We start from the raw sequence: 16,565 nt of genomic DNA on the forward strand, positions 1-16,565 counted from the left end.
CCGTAAATTAAAAAGATAAGAACATTTTGCTGTCTGGTTTGCTTAATATAAGGAATTTGAAATTATTCATACTCTTACTTTTGATACTCAAGTATATTTTAGCAATTACGTTTTCTTTTGATACTGAAGTATATTTAAAACCAAATAATTTTAGGCTTTTACTAACCTAATTGCCAGAGTGAAAAGAAGGAAGCCTAAAATATTCAAAAAATTGCATTATGTTTGCAACAGGGCACTAAAGTAATACTGTACAAAATTTGGCCTGAATACCCTGTTATGTGTGGGGCAAATACAACACATTACTGAGTACCACTCTCTATATTTTCAAACACAGTGATGGCTGTATCATGTTATGGGTATGCTTGTAATCGTTAAGGACAGTTTTTCAGGATAAAAAATAAATGGAATGGAGCTAAGCACTGGCAAAATCCTAGAGGAAAACCTGGTTGTCTGCTTTCCACCAGACCCTGGGAGATTTTATTAACCTTTCAGCAGGACGATAACCTAAAACACAAAGCCAAATTTAGATTGGAGTTGCTTACCAAGAAGACTGAATGTCGAGAGTTTTGACTTAAATCTGCTTGAAAATCTATGGCGACCTGAAAAATGGTTGTCTAGCAATGATCAACAATGAATTTGACAGAGAATGAATTTTAAGAATAATGGGCAAATGTTGCACAATCCGGGTGTGGAAGTCTCTTAGAGACTTACTCAGAAAGAGTCACAGCTGTAATCGCTGCCAAAGGTGATTCTAACATGTATTGACTCCGGGGGTTGAATATATTAGAGTTTTTATTTTTCTTGATTGTTTTGACATGTTAGATTTTTTTTTTCTACTTTGACATTGGAGTATTTTGTGTAGATCATTGACAAAAAATGACAAATCCATTTTATTCCCCCTTTGTAACACAACAAGATGTGGAAAAAGTAAAGGGGTGTGAATACTCTGAAAACACTGTATGTAAACCATTATAACCCTTCAAGCCTTTGTGGATCTTTTCCAGGATGCCAGAGTTTGGACTCATGCTCTGTGAGCGGGACTCTTCTCACGGTCCCCAAAATTCCGACGTGCCTCCCTACGCTACTACAAAGCTTCACCTGGCACCTCAACATCCCAGTATATGGCACTGTGGATCTACTGTCCCCCACAGGAAACCTCAGGCAGTCCCTGCCAGGACAGGAGTGCAATGGGAGTGTCTCCCTTCACATAGCCGAGGGTGATGGGTCCTCCATTGGCTACTTCTGCTCCGAAGGCATCATTCGCAAAGTCCAAATGCACTCCAACGTCTCTGTCACTGCCACAGCCAAGGACCTTAGCCTGATTCAAGGGCCTTTCCTCAATGTGTCCTTCAGTGACGAAATCTCAGGTATGCTAACTAACCGGATTTGCAGTCTTTTTTTTGTCACGTTTTAAATCTTTTAAAGTAACTGTCCAGTGACAATCTCATTATTTTAACTCATACCCAAATTGACTCATCCTATATCCCCATTGGTGGCCAAAGCATAAATTCACTTCAAAAACACCGTTTAAAAAATATTTGCTATTTCCTCATAGAGTATGATGTCATACTTCTGAGGAAGAGGAGCTGGCCAATCAGCAGTATATTTATAATGAATATTTTTAATGAACGGTATACGCTCACACCATTCTGTTGTTGGGGTATGCCTAGAACTGTTACAGTGACCATATTACCGCCACAGCGGCGGTCGCGTGTCATGAAGGCAGTCAAATTCCATGTGACAGTTTAGTCACGGTAATTAGGCTTCTCCAAGCTCTGATGCTGCTGCTGGTCATTAGTAGCCTACCAAACTTGCTAACTGCCTGGTACTCAGCACTATATTGTCCATATAATCACTCTTACATCAATGCAAAAGTATTTGAAAATCTAATCAAACACTTCATGAGAGCCCACGAATTCATGTTGGTCAACATTTTTATATGCTATGCAATTGCGTGAGAAAACAGAGTGATGGCCTCTATTAAAAAGATGAGGATCCTATCAGCTTTCTATAGACTAGGCCTACTCTATTTATTTCGGAACTTTCCTAATATTAATCACATTGTTTATCTTTACAACAGGAGTATGGCTTACCTGGCTGGCATGGAAATAAACCACAGGGAAAAGCGTCCTCCATTCGCTATTTAAGTGCATAGATGTCATGTATTTTTCCCCCTGCCCCTGTTTCGATACAGGTGCATGATAATGGTTTGTTCTAAATCAGAACAAATTTCACACAGACATTATTTAGTATATGTAAATACAACATAAAATCAAGAATCGTCTGATGGGTGACAATATTAGCCTATCACTTGTGAATGATGCCCAGCATAAAAAATGTTTTTTTGTTGCTAGTGGTTGTATTCATTTGGGATCTATCACATCCCAAAACTGTTTGGAATATTTATTAGTCGCACAGAATAGAATGTCAACTTTTGTACTATGAGGGATAGTAGATTGACATAGGCTAGTGCTTTTGTTCATTTGGCCTACTCATCTTGTTCGCTGACAAAAAGTAAATGTGGACCGTTCTTCCAATATCTTCAATATGCACCTTGGAATTGGATAAGGACGTGCGCAGTTGCATCCCCAATGTCAGTCTTCACTTGTAGCCTGTGAGAAAGACCCGATCACGTGATGGAGAGCCATGTGAGTGAGAGGTGCTTCGTAGCACTCAGGGAGAGAATTATAATTATTATATTTAGCCCAAGGGCTCAACGGCCACAGGCCGCAAAAGGCATGGATTTTTTTAAAGGAGCATTACGGCCACAAAGGGGATGCCGCTGGGAAATTCAAGGCATTATCAAGTGCTTGTCAAATTGTGAGTGAGAGACATTTGAAGTGTGTACAGCCTGCGCAAAAAACAAAGTAGAGCTCATGCCTTTCAAGCGACTTTTTTCAAATCACCATTAGTCTCATGCAGCCTTACAATGTATAAAAATCCAAACATATAGCCCAACGTTGGTAGAACTAAAGATACATGATTAACTCTAAATTAAGCATATAGGAGTACTTATTTCTTTGTTAACCGCTCAACATAGAATAGCCGCATGTGCGCACTCCCTCAAATCGTTTGGAGAAAATATCCTTTATTTTATTCAGCTTTGTTCAATTGTATTCTTCATACTATAAAATAATATACAATTATGCCACGCAATTCTAAGCAAATCTTGTCTGCTTAATGAACTAGTGTAGCCCACGGCCATATGGCATAGCCAGATCAGGACCTAACATAAAGACAACTCAGAGTATGCTATTCTGTTCTTCTGAAATGGACCACATTTACTTCATATCATGTTTCGTTAGATCCGTCTAAAATAAATAATGGATTTATTGTGATGGTGTAGGCTATATTACATGGATTTATTATACTTTATAAAATGTAGATGTTCCAAATGTCTGCATCAGTGGCTTGTAAGCGATGTGTAGAAGCCAGGTCACATTTCATAGAAATCTGGAAACACTGAACAGTTACTTTAATAGCCTCTTCACTTACCTTTTTATGTTTTCTTGTGTAACATCCCCAAGAGGGCACTGAAATACAGCAATAGCAAGGGGGTTTGTTTTAAAAATTGATTCAGTAGAAAATGCCATTCTCCCTCTCTTCAACAACTGTGTTCAAACTGTATTGGAAATGATTGTTCCTCATCACTTACTTTTTCTCTATCAGAGAGCATCATATATACTGTCCAGCCCAGAATGGGTTCCCCTGCCCTCCTGGCCACCCCAAACTGGCCCAGCGGTATGAAGCCGTACTCCACCGTGTCCTGGATCGTCAATCTGCCGGGCCACCTCCAGGCCAACTTGCTGTTCACTAACATCAGCCAGCCCAAGTGTGGCCAGGGGCACACGTGCATCAAGGTGCAGACCCTGGGCTCTCCAGAGGAGCTATTGAGTCAAAGGGAGGATGAGGCGGCAGGGGACCAGCTGATGGTCCCTGAGAGCTTCTACCTCAACATGTCCAACTGTTTGCCGGAGGACAGACACTTCAGTGTGCTCAGCAAGGTCACCCTGCAGAATACTAGCAGTAAGGACCTGTTTGTAATGTTATTCTGGAGTTGTGACAAGATATCTGCATAATTCTAGCATTTTTCTCTTTAAGAGATCTTAAATTTGAGGGAAAATGAAAACAATTGTTTATATTTCTTATATGACATTAATACACGTAGGGCACTTATTAGGGATACATGATGGTCTCATAATCATCAGCACTGTATTTAGGGGTGCTGGCAGTGAAGCTTGACTCAACTCAGAATATATGTTCATCCCTCTACAAAGTATGAAAAAAGCTCAGCGATATGTCAAAAGATGGAAGAGAAAAGCGTAACTTTCTACAAAATAATATTGCTCTCTCATTCAAACCCTAATTCAACTTTTCTTCACTCTATCAACTTGAAACTGACTGATGTTCTTGAGGGTAGGAAGGTGTATGCCAAAGCAGGTGTTGATAAAAAAATAAATAAAGTATAAATAAACAGCATGCAATTCAGTTGTGAACCTTAACTCTTAGCAAGTATTACTGTCTCTAGTACGATTTGAGAAAATCTAAGCAATCCGTCAAAAGATGAGAAAATGGAATCTTTGTAAAACATTATTTACACCCTAAATGAAACCCTTATAACTCCACTTCTCTTTGCTCAATCAACTTGAAACTTGCCATAGTGTTTTGAATTGTTACATGGGAGTAACTTTGTTACAAGGGAGGATGTACAGTATAATGCTTCCATGCAACTGTCTTTCAGCCTGCTCATAAACCAGCACCCCATTTCATTGCTACAGTACATGCTGCTATATTTGTCTAATTCTTACCATATCTAATCAGGATTATCTTCTTGTGTGTGTCTCTATAGTGCTGCTCCAGGGCGGCATTCTGGGGGCTGTGGGAGCAGTGCTGCTCCTTATGCTCATTGTGCTGACAGTCGTCTGCTTGGTGATAAGGTGAGAACACCTGCCTCACCAAAACAATCTGTATAGCTTTGATGTTTAGGTCAATCCAAGGTCATTGTATGACTTGGCTGTTTCCCCCCCCCCCTGTAGTTTGTCTGACTCAAAACAATTTATATTCCTCATTCGTGCTTTTCAGGAAGAAGAAAAGAACGATGGTCAATGAGGCTTCCATCTACGTAAGGAAAGGGAATATCTTCATCCCAGGCGACGGCATGTTCCACAAAACCCGGTCGGACAATGAGTCTCACGTCTACGCCTCCATCGAAGACACCATGGTGTATGGCCACCTGCTCCGCGAGCCCAGCTACGTGGGCACCATCCAGGCCCACTTCCAAGGACAGCCGGTCGACACCTACCGGACATTCATGCCGCTCCAGGACGGAGTGCCAGAGATCACAGAGACTGCTGCAGACCATGAGCCTGAACTGTTGCCTGAGAAAGACATGTACAGACCTTTCCTGGACCCGTCGGAATCCTTCATGCCATCAAGACCTCGCACGCCCATAAACCGTCACAACAGCATGGGCTTCATGGACCGCAGGATGGTGGACAACGAGCTGTACACGTTCAAGAGCACTGGGGATATAAATACGATTCGACTGTCGGGTGCAGACCAAATCCTAGATCCAGAGATCTCGGATGGGGAGGAATCCATTTAGCATACTGTGAGATGGACTACTGTTAATCATTTCACATTGTTGCAAGTTCACTGCAGTGTAGAAATGGAGCGTAAATGTGCCTTTGCATTAGTGGTGTGTTGTCTACTGCATAAGACCATCAGACATCACTGGTACTACATTTCATTGGAGCCTCTGAGTCTACGCTTCCTCCAAGCTCCTTGAAAGCAATTTCTGAGACAGCACATGGTGCCTCTTCTGTTTCTACAAAACTGGTCGACTTGGTTTTTTGTGTATATTTCTTGATTGTATTTTATGTTTGTTTTATATGCTAGTATGTACTTAATAGAATGAATGTTGCCCTGGGCCACTGGTGTGCCATGGATTTAGGAGCAGGGTTGCTTGTTTTGTATCTAATGAGTAACCTTGGGTTACTTTTAGCTTTTTTTGCATTGTGTATGCTGTTTTGCCAAAGGTTTTTCTCTGTAAATGTATTTTTAGACATTGCCAAACTTTTTCTCTGCCAATTCTGTTAATAAATTAATTTGACATTTTGAGTGGTCTGTGAAAGTGTACAGTGTGATATTGTGAATAATACCGTTTTTTTTAGGATAGACAAGGTAATCATTCCAAAACACTAAAACTTACAAAAAAAATACAAAAGGTTTCCTTGTTATGGGGAAAAGTGACTATTTCATCCTTTGGCTAAAACCTGTGACCTTTTTAAGTCCTGTCTTGTAGCTTGTTATAACCTTGACCCGCGGAAGACCGATTGTTTGGAAGGTTTTCATTGGAATGGTTACCATTGAGTATCTGTGGAGGGACTTTTACAGGAAACAACCAAACCTTTAGCCAGAAGCCAAGGGTCATCAGATTGTGGCAATAAACTTTGGTTTAAAATCTTGTCCTCAGTACGAAGGTAAAAACAAATATATATATATTATAATCACTGTTCATTGAACATTCCCAAAAATATTTTTTGTTCAGTAAAGTGTAGTAGTTGGGTTTACATTCTAATTTAATAACTATTTAGTTTTTTATATATTTTTCAGATATCAGTCTAGCCATTGTGTGATAAAACAAACAAGTATTCAAAGGCTAGTTCTCTGAAATAATTATTGTCAATTAGATAGGAAAGTGTTGGATTAAGTACCAAAAATCTGGATAGTAAATTGAAGGATTTCATACATGTACAAAACAATATGCAAATTCACATGAAAATGTGTCATTGAGGCAGATTAATCCTAGTCCTGGATAATCCTCAATCTGTGTCCAGGAAACCACTCCATTATATTTTACAAAGAATTCTCCATGTACCAGTGTTTCACCTGTTATTTTTGTCTGGCTCTAGAAAAGTAACTCTTTCTAAAAGGTCCAAAATTCAGGGGTTTAAAGCATTCATTGTTGAAAATAAGGTATGCTTTTTTGGTAGGCAACAAAACATATAATTCAAGCAGGGGAAATGCAGATAAAATAAATGGCACTCCTCAGATGATGTTGAACTCGTAGACAGAGGCCTTCTCATTACAGTTCTTGTCCAACCATTTCCCACCAATGGACTCTGAGAGGATGGCACAGTTCTGGGAACTATTTGTCTTTGGGGATCTGGAATCAGAGTTCCAGTTCTTGTAGAGGATGCTGTTGCCTGTCTGGTCCATCCATTTGCTTTCAGTCACCATGTCACTGATGTCCAGCCAGATCAGCTCATCTGGGCCAATGTGATGGTGGATGTAGTCACTGAGATGGATGTTCTAGTCCTTGGACAAGGGGTTACTGATAACACCCCCAAGGGCAATGCAGTTGTCAAAGGCTGTGTGGTAGCTCTTCCAGGAAACACCTGCCATGAACCTTGACCCCTTTCAAACAAACTGAGGAGCCAAGAGAACATTTAAAATTCAATTCTACCAGCTGGAAACTGTACTGTCAGAGCGCCTTTAGAAGTGTTAAAACAAAAATACTGTTATGTCCAAAGGGTCCTGCACAATACCAGTCTGTGTGAATCTCACCTAACTTCAAAGCCTGTTGCTCCTTCGTAATATTTAGATCCTGAACAATGTCATTGATCTGCTTCTGTAGTTCCTCTATGGGTGCATCTTTGCCTTCATCTGGGGTCCAGCAGCACCACAGAACAGACACAGGTGGAAAACAGGATGGACTCAATTAAAGAGGACACAAAGTTTGAGCACTAGGCTCCTGCTCCAGTAAGGTGGCAATGCCAGATATTTGTATTGCAGTTAATCTTATGGAAAATGAGAGCTGTGTGTAACAAAAATGTTCTCAAATTCTAACTTATTTGACTAAAAACAATTTAAACACTGGAAATACACTATATAATTGTCAGAATATATTTAAGGCATCCACCTTTTTCTTCCTGCTGGAATGTTGAATGACTACTTCAATGTAGAGCCTGGCAATTTCTCCCCTCTCACTTCCACAAAAGGAAAATAAATGTGTAATTGACCTGTTCAACCTTAGGACCTGATACTCTCCCAGTCCGAGACATCGCATGCACTGACATCCTTGTTTTATGTCTGGGCGTCCCAGTGGTCCCCACCCTGTACTTTGAAAGAGAACAATAGTGGTTCTATGAGTCAAATGACATCTTACTCACTTAATGATCAACTAAATGATCTCTAATATGATTGCAATGTAACTTCATTTCTTGGCTTACATTTTTTTGGTCAGGTTTTTAAATGGTGAAGTAGTAAACAGACGTGTTTCTTTCGACCAGTCTCCTCTCATTTTACATTTAAGGCAGCACAGAGCAGACGCCCCAGGCCAGGGCTCTTACGAAGTGGAAATGGTCAAGTCTCACATCTGCTCTTCGGCTGTGCACTTTATGCTCCTCTGATGACACGAACACGTGGCAAGGACAATAGGACACAGCGACTTTCAGAGTTGTATCTACTCAATTACAGAAAAACATATACAGTTGAAAAGATACACAGTATAAGCACTTTTGATATGAACTACACTTAATGCTGAACATTTGTGAAATCCTGGCCAACCTGAAGACTCAAAAGGGGCTTTAGTTTTTATTGGAGCCATTTGAATGCCAAGAAGACACTGTTCAAAATACCCATACACAATTTGTATTGGTGATTCAGAATTTCCCTGCTTTGACATGTAAGGAAGACACATTGCATAAGTCTTTAAATAAAAATACCTTTCATACTTTTCTTCGAAAACAGACAAGGAAAAACAGACTGTACAAATAAAAAAAGCTTTATTAGAATAGTAAACAATTACAAAAACAGTGATGCTAACCAAGAAAGCCCACTTTCTGTCTCTTCTTTCCCAGACTCTCCTCCTCCTGCAGAAGCTCCATGAGTGGGGCGTGGAGGGCTTTCCCTACCCGTTTCCCTGTCTGTAGAGACACACAACAGAGCATCAGAATATGTTTGTGTTGGAGATATATATACACACACAGTACCAGTCAAAAGCTGACACACCTATTCTTAAGGGTTTTTCTTTATTTAAAAAAATACATTGTAGAATAATAGTTAAGACATCAAAACTATGAAATTACACACATGTAGTAACCAAAAGAAATGTTCAACGATTCAAAATATATTTTGAATTTGAGATTCTTCAATGTAGCCACCCTTTGCCTTGATGACAACTTTGCACACTCTTGGTATTCTCTCAACCAGCTTCATGAGGTAGTCACCTGGAATGCATTTCAATTAACATGTGTTCCTTGTTAAAAACTGCGGAATTTCTTTCCTTAATACGTTTGAGCCAATCAGTTGTCTTGTGACAAGGTAGGGGGGTATACGGAAGATGGTCTTTTACCAAATAGGGCTAAGTCCATATTATGGCAAGAATAACTCAAATAAGCAAAGAGAAATGACAGTCCATCATTACTTTCAGACATATTTTCACGTCTCTCCAGAGATGTTCGATCGGGTTCAAGTCCTGGCTCTGGCTGGGCCACTCAAGGACATTCAGAGACATGTCCGGAAGCCACTCCTGCATTGTCTTGGCTGTGTGCTTATGGTCGTTGTCCTGTTGGAAGGTGAACCGTCACCCCAGGCTGAGGTCCTGAGTGCTCTGGAGCAGGTTTTCATCAAAGATCTCTCTGTACTTTGCTCCTTTCATCTTTCCCTCAATCCTGACTAGTCTCAGAGTCCCTGCCGCTGAAAAACATCCCCACAGCATGATGCTGCACCATAGGGATGGTGCGAGGTTTCCTTCAGATGTGACGCTTGGCATTCAGGCCAAAGAGTTCAATCTTGGTTTCATCAGACCAGATAATCTTGTTTCTCATGGTCTGAGAGTATGTGCCATTTGGCAAACTCCAAGAAGGCTGTTATGTGCCTTTTACTGAGGAGAGGTTCCATCTGGCCACTCTAACATAAAAGCCTGATTGATGGAGTGCTGCAGAAATGGTTGTCCTTCTGGAAGGTTCTCCCATCTCCACAAAGGAACTCTGGAGCTCTGTCAGAGTGACCATCGGGTTCTTGCTCCCCTCCCTGACCAAGGCCCTTCTGCCCCGATTGATCAGTTTGGCCAGGTGCCCACGTCTAGGAAGAGTCTTGGTGGTTCCAAACTTCTTCCATTTAAGAATGATGGAGGCCACTGTGTTCTTGGCGACCTTCAATGCTGCAGAAATGTTTTGGTACCCTTCCCCAGATCTGTGCCTCGACACAATCCTGTCTCGGAGCTCTACTGACAATTCCTTCGACATCATGGCTTGGTTTTTGCTCTGACATGCAAGCCAACTGTGGGACCTTATATAGACAGGTGTGTGCCTTTCCAAATCATGTCCAATCAAGTTGTAGAAACATCACAAGGATGATCAATGGAAACAGGATGCACCTGAGCTCAATTTCGGTGCTCAAAGCAAAGGATCTCAATAATTATGTGAATAAGCAAGGGGCTGAATACTTGTGCGTCTTATTTTTAACACATTTGCAAGAACGTCTAAAAAACAGTTTTCTCTTTGTCATTATGGAGTATTGTGCGTAGATTGGTGATTTTTGAAAATCCATTTTAGAATAAGGCTATAACGTAACAAAATGGGGAAAAAGGGAAGGGGTCTGAATACTTTCTGAATGCACTGTACATTGCAATGCATTCACATAAATAAAATAAACTGTACATTCACACACTTCATGAATTTCCTCTACACAAAAGGTGTAATTGAGTAACCAACTTTGTGTTGTGCTGATAAGGTTAAAATTTGATACAACTGAACATTCTATGCTAATAAGTTTGCCTGGGTGAAGACAGATGGTATGAAAAAGAGGCATCCTATTTCACCTCTGTCATCTCAAAGATGCTCTCTGGGTCCAGGCTTCCTCCCCCCACCTTCCTGACACAGGTGACCGTCCCCTTGTGTGTGACAGAGATGATCAGGCTGGCCACTGAACACGCCTTCTCCTGCAGCGTGGCGTCCACCACGTGCCTATGGCCCACCTGGAGTGAGACGAGGACACACACAAATAATGTGTGACTAACCATAATTTGTGGACAAAACCATCCAGCTTACTATATTTGTCTAAACTAAACTTATGTACTCATGTAAATGATGTGATTTGTTACACTAATAATACCATCTCAGCAGGTGTTGCCATGTCAATGACCGAACCCACCTTGCACAAGGTCACGATGCAGGGAACGTTCTCCACATTGAGTCGCATGCAGTCATAGGGGTCGTCTGACAGCTCTATTTCCTTCCCTCCTTCCTCATCCTCAGAGATGTGCACTTTGGGAATTCTGTCGGGAAGAGAGGGAAAGTCAAGAAAGCGTTTGACTCAGGACTAGATGTTCTATTGCTGGAGCTCTGTAGGACAGACTTTATGAAATCACAGCATCTATTTCTTGCAATTTAATGAGCAAAGTGGTAACTGAAGCTTAGCGCCTTACTTTGTATTGAAGAGAGCTGCTTTAATGGCAACAGAGATGGCATCAAAAAGATTTCCATCACATTGCAGGAGCTGAGAAACAAAACAAAAAGTGATGACTACACACACACACACACACACAAATAAATAAACGAGACCAATTACACTTTGAAAGGGGAACTGTCCCTCCCTACCTTCAGGCTACCCTACATCCCAACCCGAGCACTCCTGCCACCTCTGGTCTCTTGGCCCTCCCAGCCCTACGGAGGGCAGCTCCCGCTCAGCTCAGTCAACGCTCTTCTCTTTCCTCCCCCCCCCCCACCCCGATGGTGATATGTTGTCTCACTCACCTAACATGAATGCACTAATTCTAAGTCTAAGTCGACTGGACTAAATCGTTTTTGGTATCTTTTAGTTGTCACTGTATTAGACTAAGCAGAGGTGATTTGATGGATGTTGAAATGGTGCTGGAATAGTGGAGGCAGCTCCTGTTTTCTTTGCGACTTACGGTAACTCTCCGTGGTTCTAAATCAATAGTTGTTTAGCAGGTCATGTAACCATTTGTGACATGCAATATGCTTTGTGGACTTCACTAGACAGAGGTCGCTCTCCAGGTTTTGTGATGAAACAAAAAGGTGTGGTTGAATGTATTCTGCCACTGTCTTTTTAGGCCTATATATCACGGGTGCAAGGTACAGTATATGAACTAACAGGTTACAGAGCAAACAACGCAATTATCCATAACACATATTGTAATATGCCTTTACATTTTCTGTCTCAACTTCCCCAGTGATTTTACCCACGCACCCCTACTGAAGGCCTGTTGTAAAATAAATATCACTAGCCTATTGCTGTCATTTGTAGGCCTACAGTGGGAACTCACCTTTGTTGGTAATTGCTGCAATATAGGCCTAGCCTGTTCAAAACTTTTGTGAAGGTTTAAACCAGTTCTTTAAATATGCAATAAGTGTTTTTATTTCATTCTGAGACATTTTCTTTGGCCTAATTAAGTTCCAACTGTAATGCTCTATTTGTAGCAATGAAATAGAATTACTGGTAGGCCTGCTATAGGGGCAACTCGCACTCAAACCATGAATAGGAAAAACCTTTTGTCTAACACTTTTGTGGTCACTACATGATTCCATGTGTTATTTCGTAGTTAATGTCTTCACTATTATTCTACAATGTAGAAAATAGTAAAAATAAAGAAAAACCCTTGAACGAGTAGGTGTCCAAACTTTTGACTGGTACTGTACATATAATAATTTATCCGCTTGAGGTCCCCCATGCTCCGAGACAATAAATAACCAAAACAATCACACTCAAAAGCTGTCTGTTAAAGCTAGAGTTAAAAAATATATATAATAATTTAAACATGGGCTGCACTTCAATCCACCACATCTGCTGATGTCGTCATTCCACATCTGCAGTGGAAGGTGGCAGAACTACAGCTGTGTTTGTCAGACCAGGCGACATCTCGAAATTCAGTCTTGTCACGAAAACGTCTGCAGTGTCCGAACGGTTTGGTCTACTTAAGCAATAAGGCCTGAGGGGCTATGGTATATGGCCAATATACCACGGCTAAGGGCTGTACTTAAGCACAACGCAGAGTGCCTGGATACAGCCCTTAGTCGTGGTATATTGGCCATATACCACAAACCCCCGAGGTGCCTTACTGCTATTATAAACTGGTTACCAACGTAATTAGAGCAGTATAAATACATGTTTTGTCATTAACGTGATATACTACAGCTCTCAGCCAATCAGCATTCAGGGCTCGAACCACCCAGTTTATAAAAATAATAATATGACACCTCTACGGAAAGATGAGACTCCCCCCGTTTTGCTCTAAAACCCCCACAAGTGCCACAGGACTAGTCTGAAGGTAACCCGGTACAGGGACGAAAAATGTATGGAAGGGAATAGGGTATCTCCACGTCACAGCTAAAACCACGGTTAAAAACATTTTTTTCCAAATCTCTCTCAGATACAGGACAGACACTTCAAAACATTCTTCCTTTTGTCCTAAAATTCTACATCAGATAGCCAACGTATCCGTGGTACGAACATCTTAAAACAATTCCATATTTTAGCTTAGTAGAAGCGTCGCAATACCTCCAAAATCACATCGCTGTCACGCCTCCCTTCGGAGGTCTGTAGAATTGCAAAAACCGTTTGAATGGTCCGTTGGCTCCCAGCAGCAAGATTTTGATTGGATGTTACATTTTAAGAACCCTCCCCCCACATGCCTGTTGGTGCTACGTGTTAGGTTCGTCACCGTTTTCAGACCGGGAGGGACATTTTGCAGAGAGTTGTTCCGTACGCTAGTTTGCAACCGCAGAAAATGAAAGAACACCCGGAGGAAAAATATAAATCTGTCTTGTCAGAACTGTGCTCTATACACAAAATGGACATACGCCAACATTTGCTGAGGTTTTAAATCAGCGATTTCCCACCATACTGTAAAAAGAATCTGCGCAAACTGTTGCACCTACGACACTAATCTAGTGAGCACTATTGGCGCTCCGCCCAAGCAAGGCATTTGATTGGTTTGACATGTAGCGCGGGGTCACTGATTTACACCGCGTAAACCCTTTTTAGCAATTTTTTGGCCATAAACCTCCCCAGGCTTACCCGTATTAAGGAAGCCTGGTTGTCAAAGAGGCTAGCTTAGGAGAAACCCAGCGCCGGGCCCTTAGACTCTAAGGGTATACAATACGCGTTTCTTTAGTAAAAAGACAGGTGCTGCTGATAATACTGCCATCATCGTCAAGGCAAATGATATGCATGTGTAGCCCATGTATCGATGCTGTCTGGCCAAAAAGAGTATAGCATGTAATACAATTTTTGGGGGCCAGACATGGCCATCAGATACATGCGCTACATGTAGTAAAACCTAGAGAGGGGCGCCGTTTCGCTCGCTCGGATGCTCTCTCCGGTGAGATACAGTAGTTTCAGCCACTTGCGATTTGAAGAAAAGCTGGCAGGTGCACAGTGCACTGTTTGGATGCTGGAATTATTTTGGATGTAAAAGGTGACCTACTTTTTGAAGTGATTTGTTGGACAATCAGACTGGCCCTCGCCTGGGGCCTCCAAATCACTAAGTCCGCCCCTAGCACCAGAGCTTCAATTGACACCTGCTGTTGAACTTGCAGTGAGGAAGAATGTTTTAGGCCTACCAGAGTTTCACCTTTATTCATTGAACAATGTAATGCTCATCTTTATAAAAAAACAACAACATAATAATCTGGTTGAAAATTAACGAATTTGCCTCCTTCTGTACACCTTTATCTGTACAGCGGTAATAGCCTATCTGACAAGGATAAAGAATGCATAGTGGTTTGGGAACACGGAGCCGGCATCTCTCTATCTTTCTAGCGGTTTCTTTAAGGCCTAAGCTTTTCTTCTTTCATATATATATATATTTTTAAATATCAATATCCTACAGTGGACTATAGGCCTAAATGCAAGCAATGACCTAAAGCATTTAGCGCTCAAATCTCCAACATCTAAACCATGAGGTCAACAATTATTGTTTTAGGAAAGTAAAAACCAATAAAACAATAGGCTATGAAGTTTTGAATATGCTACACAACGAAGCAAATAGTTTTTTGGTAATTTGTTATAGGCAGTTAAGGACATGCAACTGTGGATCATTTGGCCAATATCGTTCTTTTGAGGGTGCTGGTAGCACCAGGTCGGAGGTTTCTCTCTCTCTTTCTACTCAGATCTGAACGGGTCTCTCGGGTCCGAAACGGCACGGGTCGGTTTTGCCACAGGCCTTTTCGGAACGGGTCTGACTGTCCTTGGGTCCATTCGGAACGTTTTTTAAAAATAATTAATTGATGCATATCGCGTCGGGTGGGAAAGCCACAGATCCATTTTGGAACCTGTTAAGACCTCTACTTTGAGGCCCCGTTGCCATGTCAGTCACTCACCAGCACGTCCACATAGAGCACCCAGCAGTGTTCCCCTGGGCTGATGCAGAGGCTTTTCAGGTCCACACTGTATCTGTTGTTGAACACTTTGTAGAGGGTGTTGCTCAACTCCATGCCCAGCTCATCACCACCCCGACCCTCAAATTCTGGTGTGGCATTGGCAGAGCTAGGAGGGGTACAAGAAGAGAGTGATTCATCAGATGACTTGTTACAACACTACCACCAGTGTCCCTCATATTAGATTTATACTGTACTCCAACCAAAACAACAATGCACTCACCAATCAACAAAAAACTCCAGGTAGCCTTCATCTGGGACCATGGGCCTTGGCTTTCCCATTTCAGCTTTGACTCCCACTAGCACGTCTGTATGCCCCTGCAAGGGACAAGACACATATATTGAATGCAGGGATATGATACATGTATCTCACTGTCTGACATGTCAGATTCCACTGTGTTAGTTTTTTGATGTGCAACATTGTTTCGCAAGGAGCATTGAAATTACCAGTGTCACTTTGGCTGAGCCATCTGTATTTGACACCATTTCTGTCTCAATCTCCATGTGTCTGTAGTCCTCGCATCCTCGACCATCAACCCGTAAGTCATCCTGGTGAAAAAAATGACAATAGAACATAAGAACAATATCTTGTCACATTCTGGCATTAACGTTAGCTTGTTAGCTAGCTATGTCAAAAGGATGCCTTTCGCTGTGGTAAAGAAAGACAGCTAGCCATAAAACAATGAATTCACGCAAAAAGGTAAACTGAACAAGAGCATGTAGCAATATCTTTCAGAATACCACCTACCCGTACACCATGCAAAATATACACCTTTTCAGCCTCACTGACTTGTACAGTAGCCATGATGCGTTGCACTAAAATACCTCATGTGTTCTTCCGCTGTGTACGTCATCAAAGAGCGGCAAAAAGGCACAGATAAAACTAAGCTTCTTATTGTACCTCAGTGGCAGAAACTATCCAGATTGATGCTGGATCAGTGTACAAATCAACACAGTTCTACCATTCGATTCAAATGCCCGGAATTGTGTATGTTTTTGGACTGTTTGAATTTGTACTTCATAGCCTTTGAGATAACATGTCAATGATTTGGCTTGTTATGCATTCAAACTCAGACAATTTTAAGATCGATATTTCTTTGATTACTGCTATGTTTTAACTTGGATATTTTTATGAACCAAATAGCTATAGTTATTACA

At 41.4% G+C, this 16,565-nt stretch overlaps 2 protein-coding genes and 1 pseudogene across 2 annotated transcripts in view; 1 reads left to right on the forward strand and 2 right to left on the reverse strand.

Moving 5' to 3' along the window:
- Nucleotides 1-6,120, forward strand: part of cdcp1b (CUB domain containing protein 1b) — a 30,252-nt gene extending 24,132 nt beyond the window's left edge. Inside the window, exons 9-12 of the mRNA XM_038966504.1 lie at nucleotides 1,005-1,367; nucleotides 3,670-4,026; nucleotides 4,850-4,937; nucleotides 5,083-6,120. Of these exons, the coding sequence (XP_038822432.1) occupies nucleotides 1,005-1,367; nucleotides 3,670-4,026; nucleotides 4,850-4,937; nucleotides 5,083-5,605 (1,331 nt within the window). The 3' untranslated portion in view covers nucleotides 5,606-6,120. The remainder of the gene's footprint in view (nucleotides 1-1,004; nucleotides 1,368-3,669; nucleotides 4,027-4,849; nucleotides 4,938-5,082) is intronic.
- A 930-nt stretch (nucleotides 6,121-7,050) lies between these two features.
- On the reverse strand, nucleotides 7,051-8,736 carry LOC120022406 (annotated as a pseudogene).
- A 34-nt stretch (nucleotides 8,737-8,770) lies between these two features.
- Nucleotides 8,771-16,257, reverse strand: exosc7 (exosome component 7). Its single transcript, XM_038966406.1, has 8 exons — nucleotides 16,156-16,257; nucleotides 15,855-15,956; nucleotides 15,631-15,725; nucleotides 15,351-15,516; nucleotides 11,435-11,505; nucleotides 11,161-11,284; nucleotides 10,829-10,984; nucleotides 8,771-8,930 (listed from the first exon to the last, which is right to left on the reverse strand). Exons 1-8 carry the CDS (start codon nucleotides 16,210-16,212, stop codon nucleotides 8,826-8,828), a joined length of 876 nt encoding a protein of 291 aa, XP_038822334.1. The 5' UTR covers nucleotides 16,213-16,257; the 3' UTR covers nucleotides 8,771-8,825.
- Nucleotides 16,258-16,565: the final 308 nt, after the last annotated feature.

Source organism: Salvelinus namaycush, chromosome 27 (assembly GCF_016432855.1).
Source record: "Salvelinus namaycush isolate Seneca chromosome 27, SaNama_1.0, whole genome shotgun sequence".
Lineage (NCBI taxonomy): Eukaryota > Metazoa > Chordata > Actinopteri > Salmoniformes > Salmonidae > Salvelinus > Salvelinus namaycush.

Coding starts and splice junctions, on each gene's coding strand:
- exosc7 (XM_038966406.1), bottom strand. CDS start 16,212: ATGGCTACTGTACAAGTCAGTGAGGCTGAAAAGGTGTATATTTTGCAT. Junction 15,957..16,155: donor ATATTTTGCATGGTGTACGG/GTAGGTGGTATT, acceptor TTTTTTCACCAG/GATGACTTACGGGTTGATGG. Junction 8,931..10,828: donor GCATCTTTGAGATGACAGAG/GTGAAATAGGAT, acceptor GTGTCTCTACAG/ACAGGGAAACGGGTAGGGAA.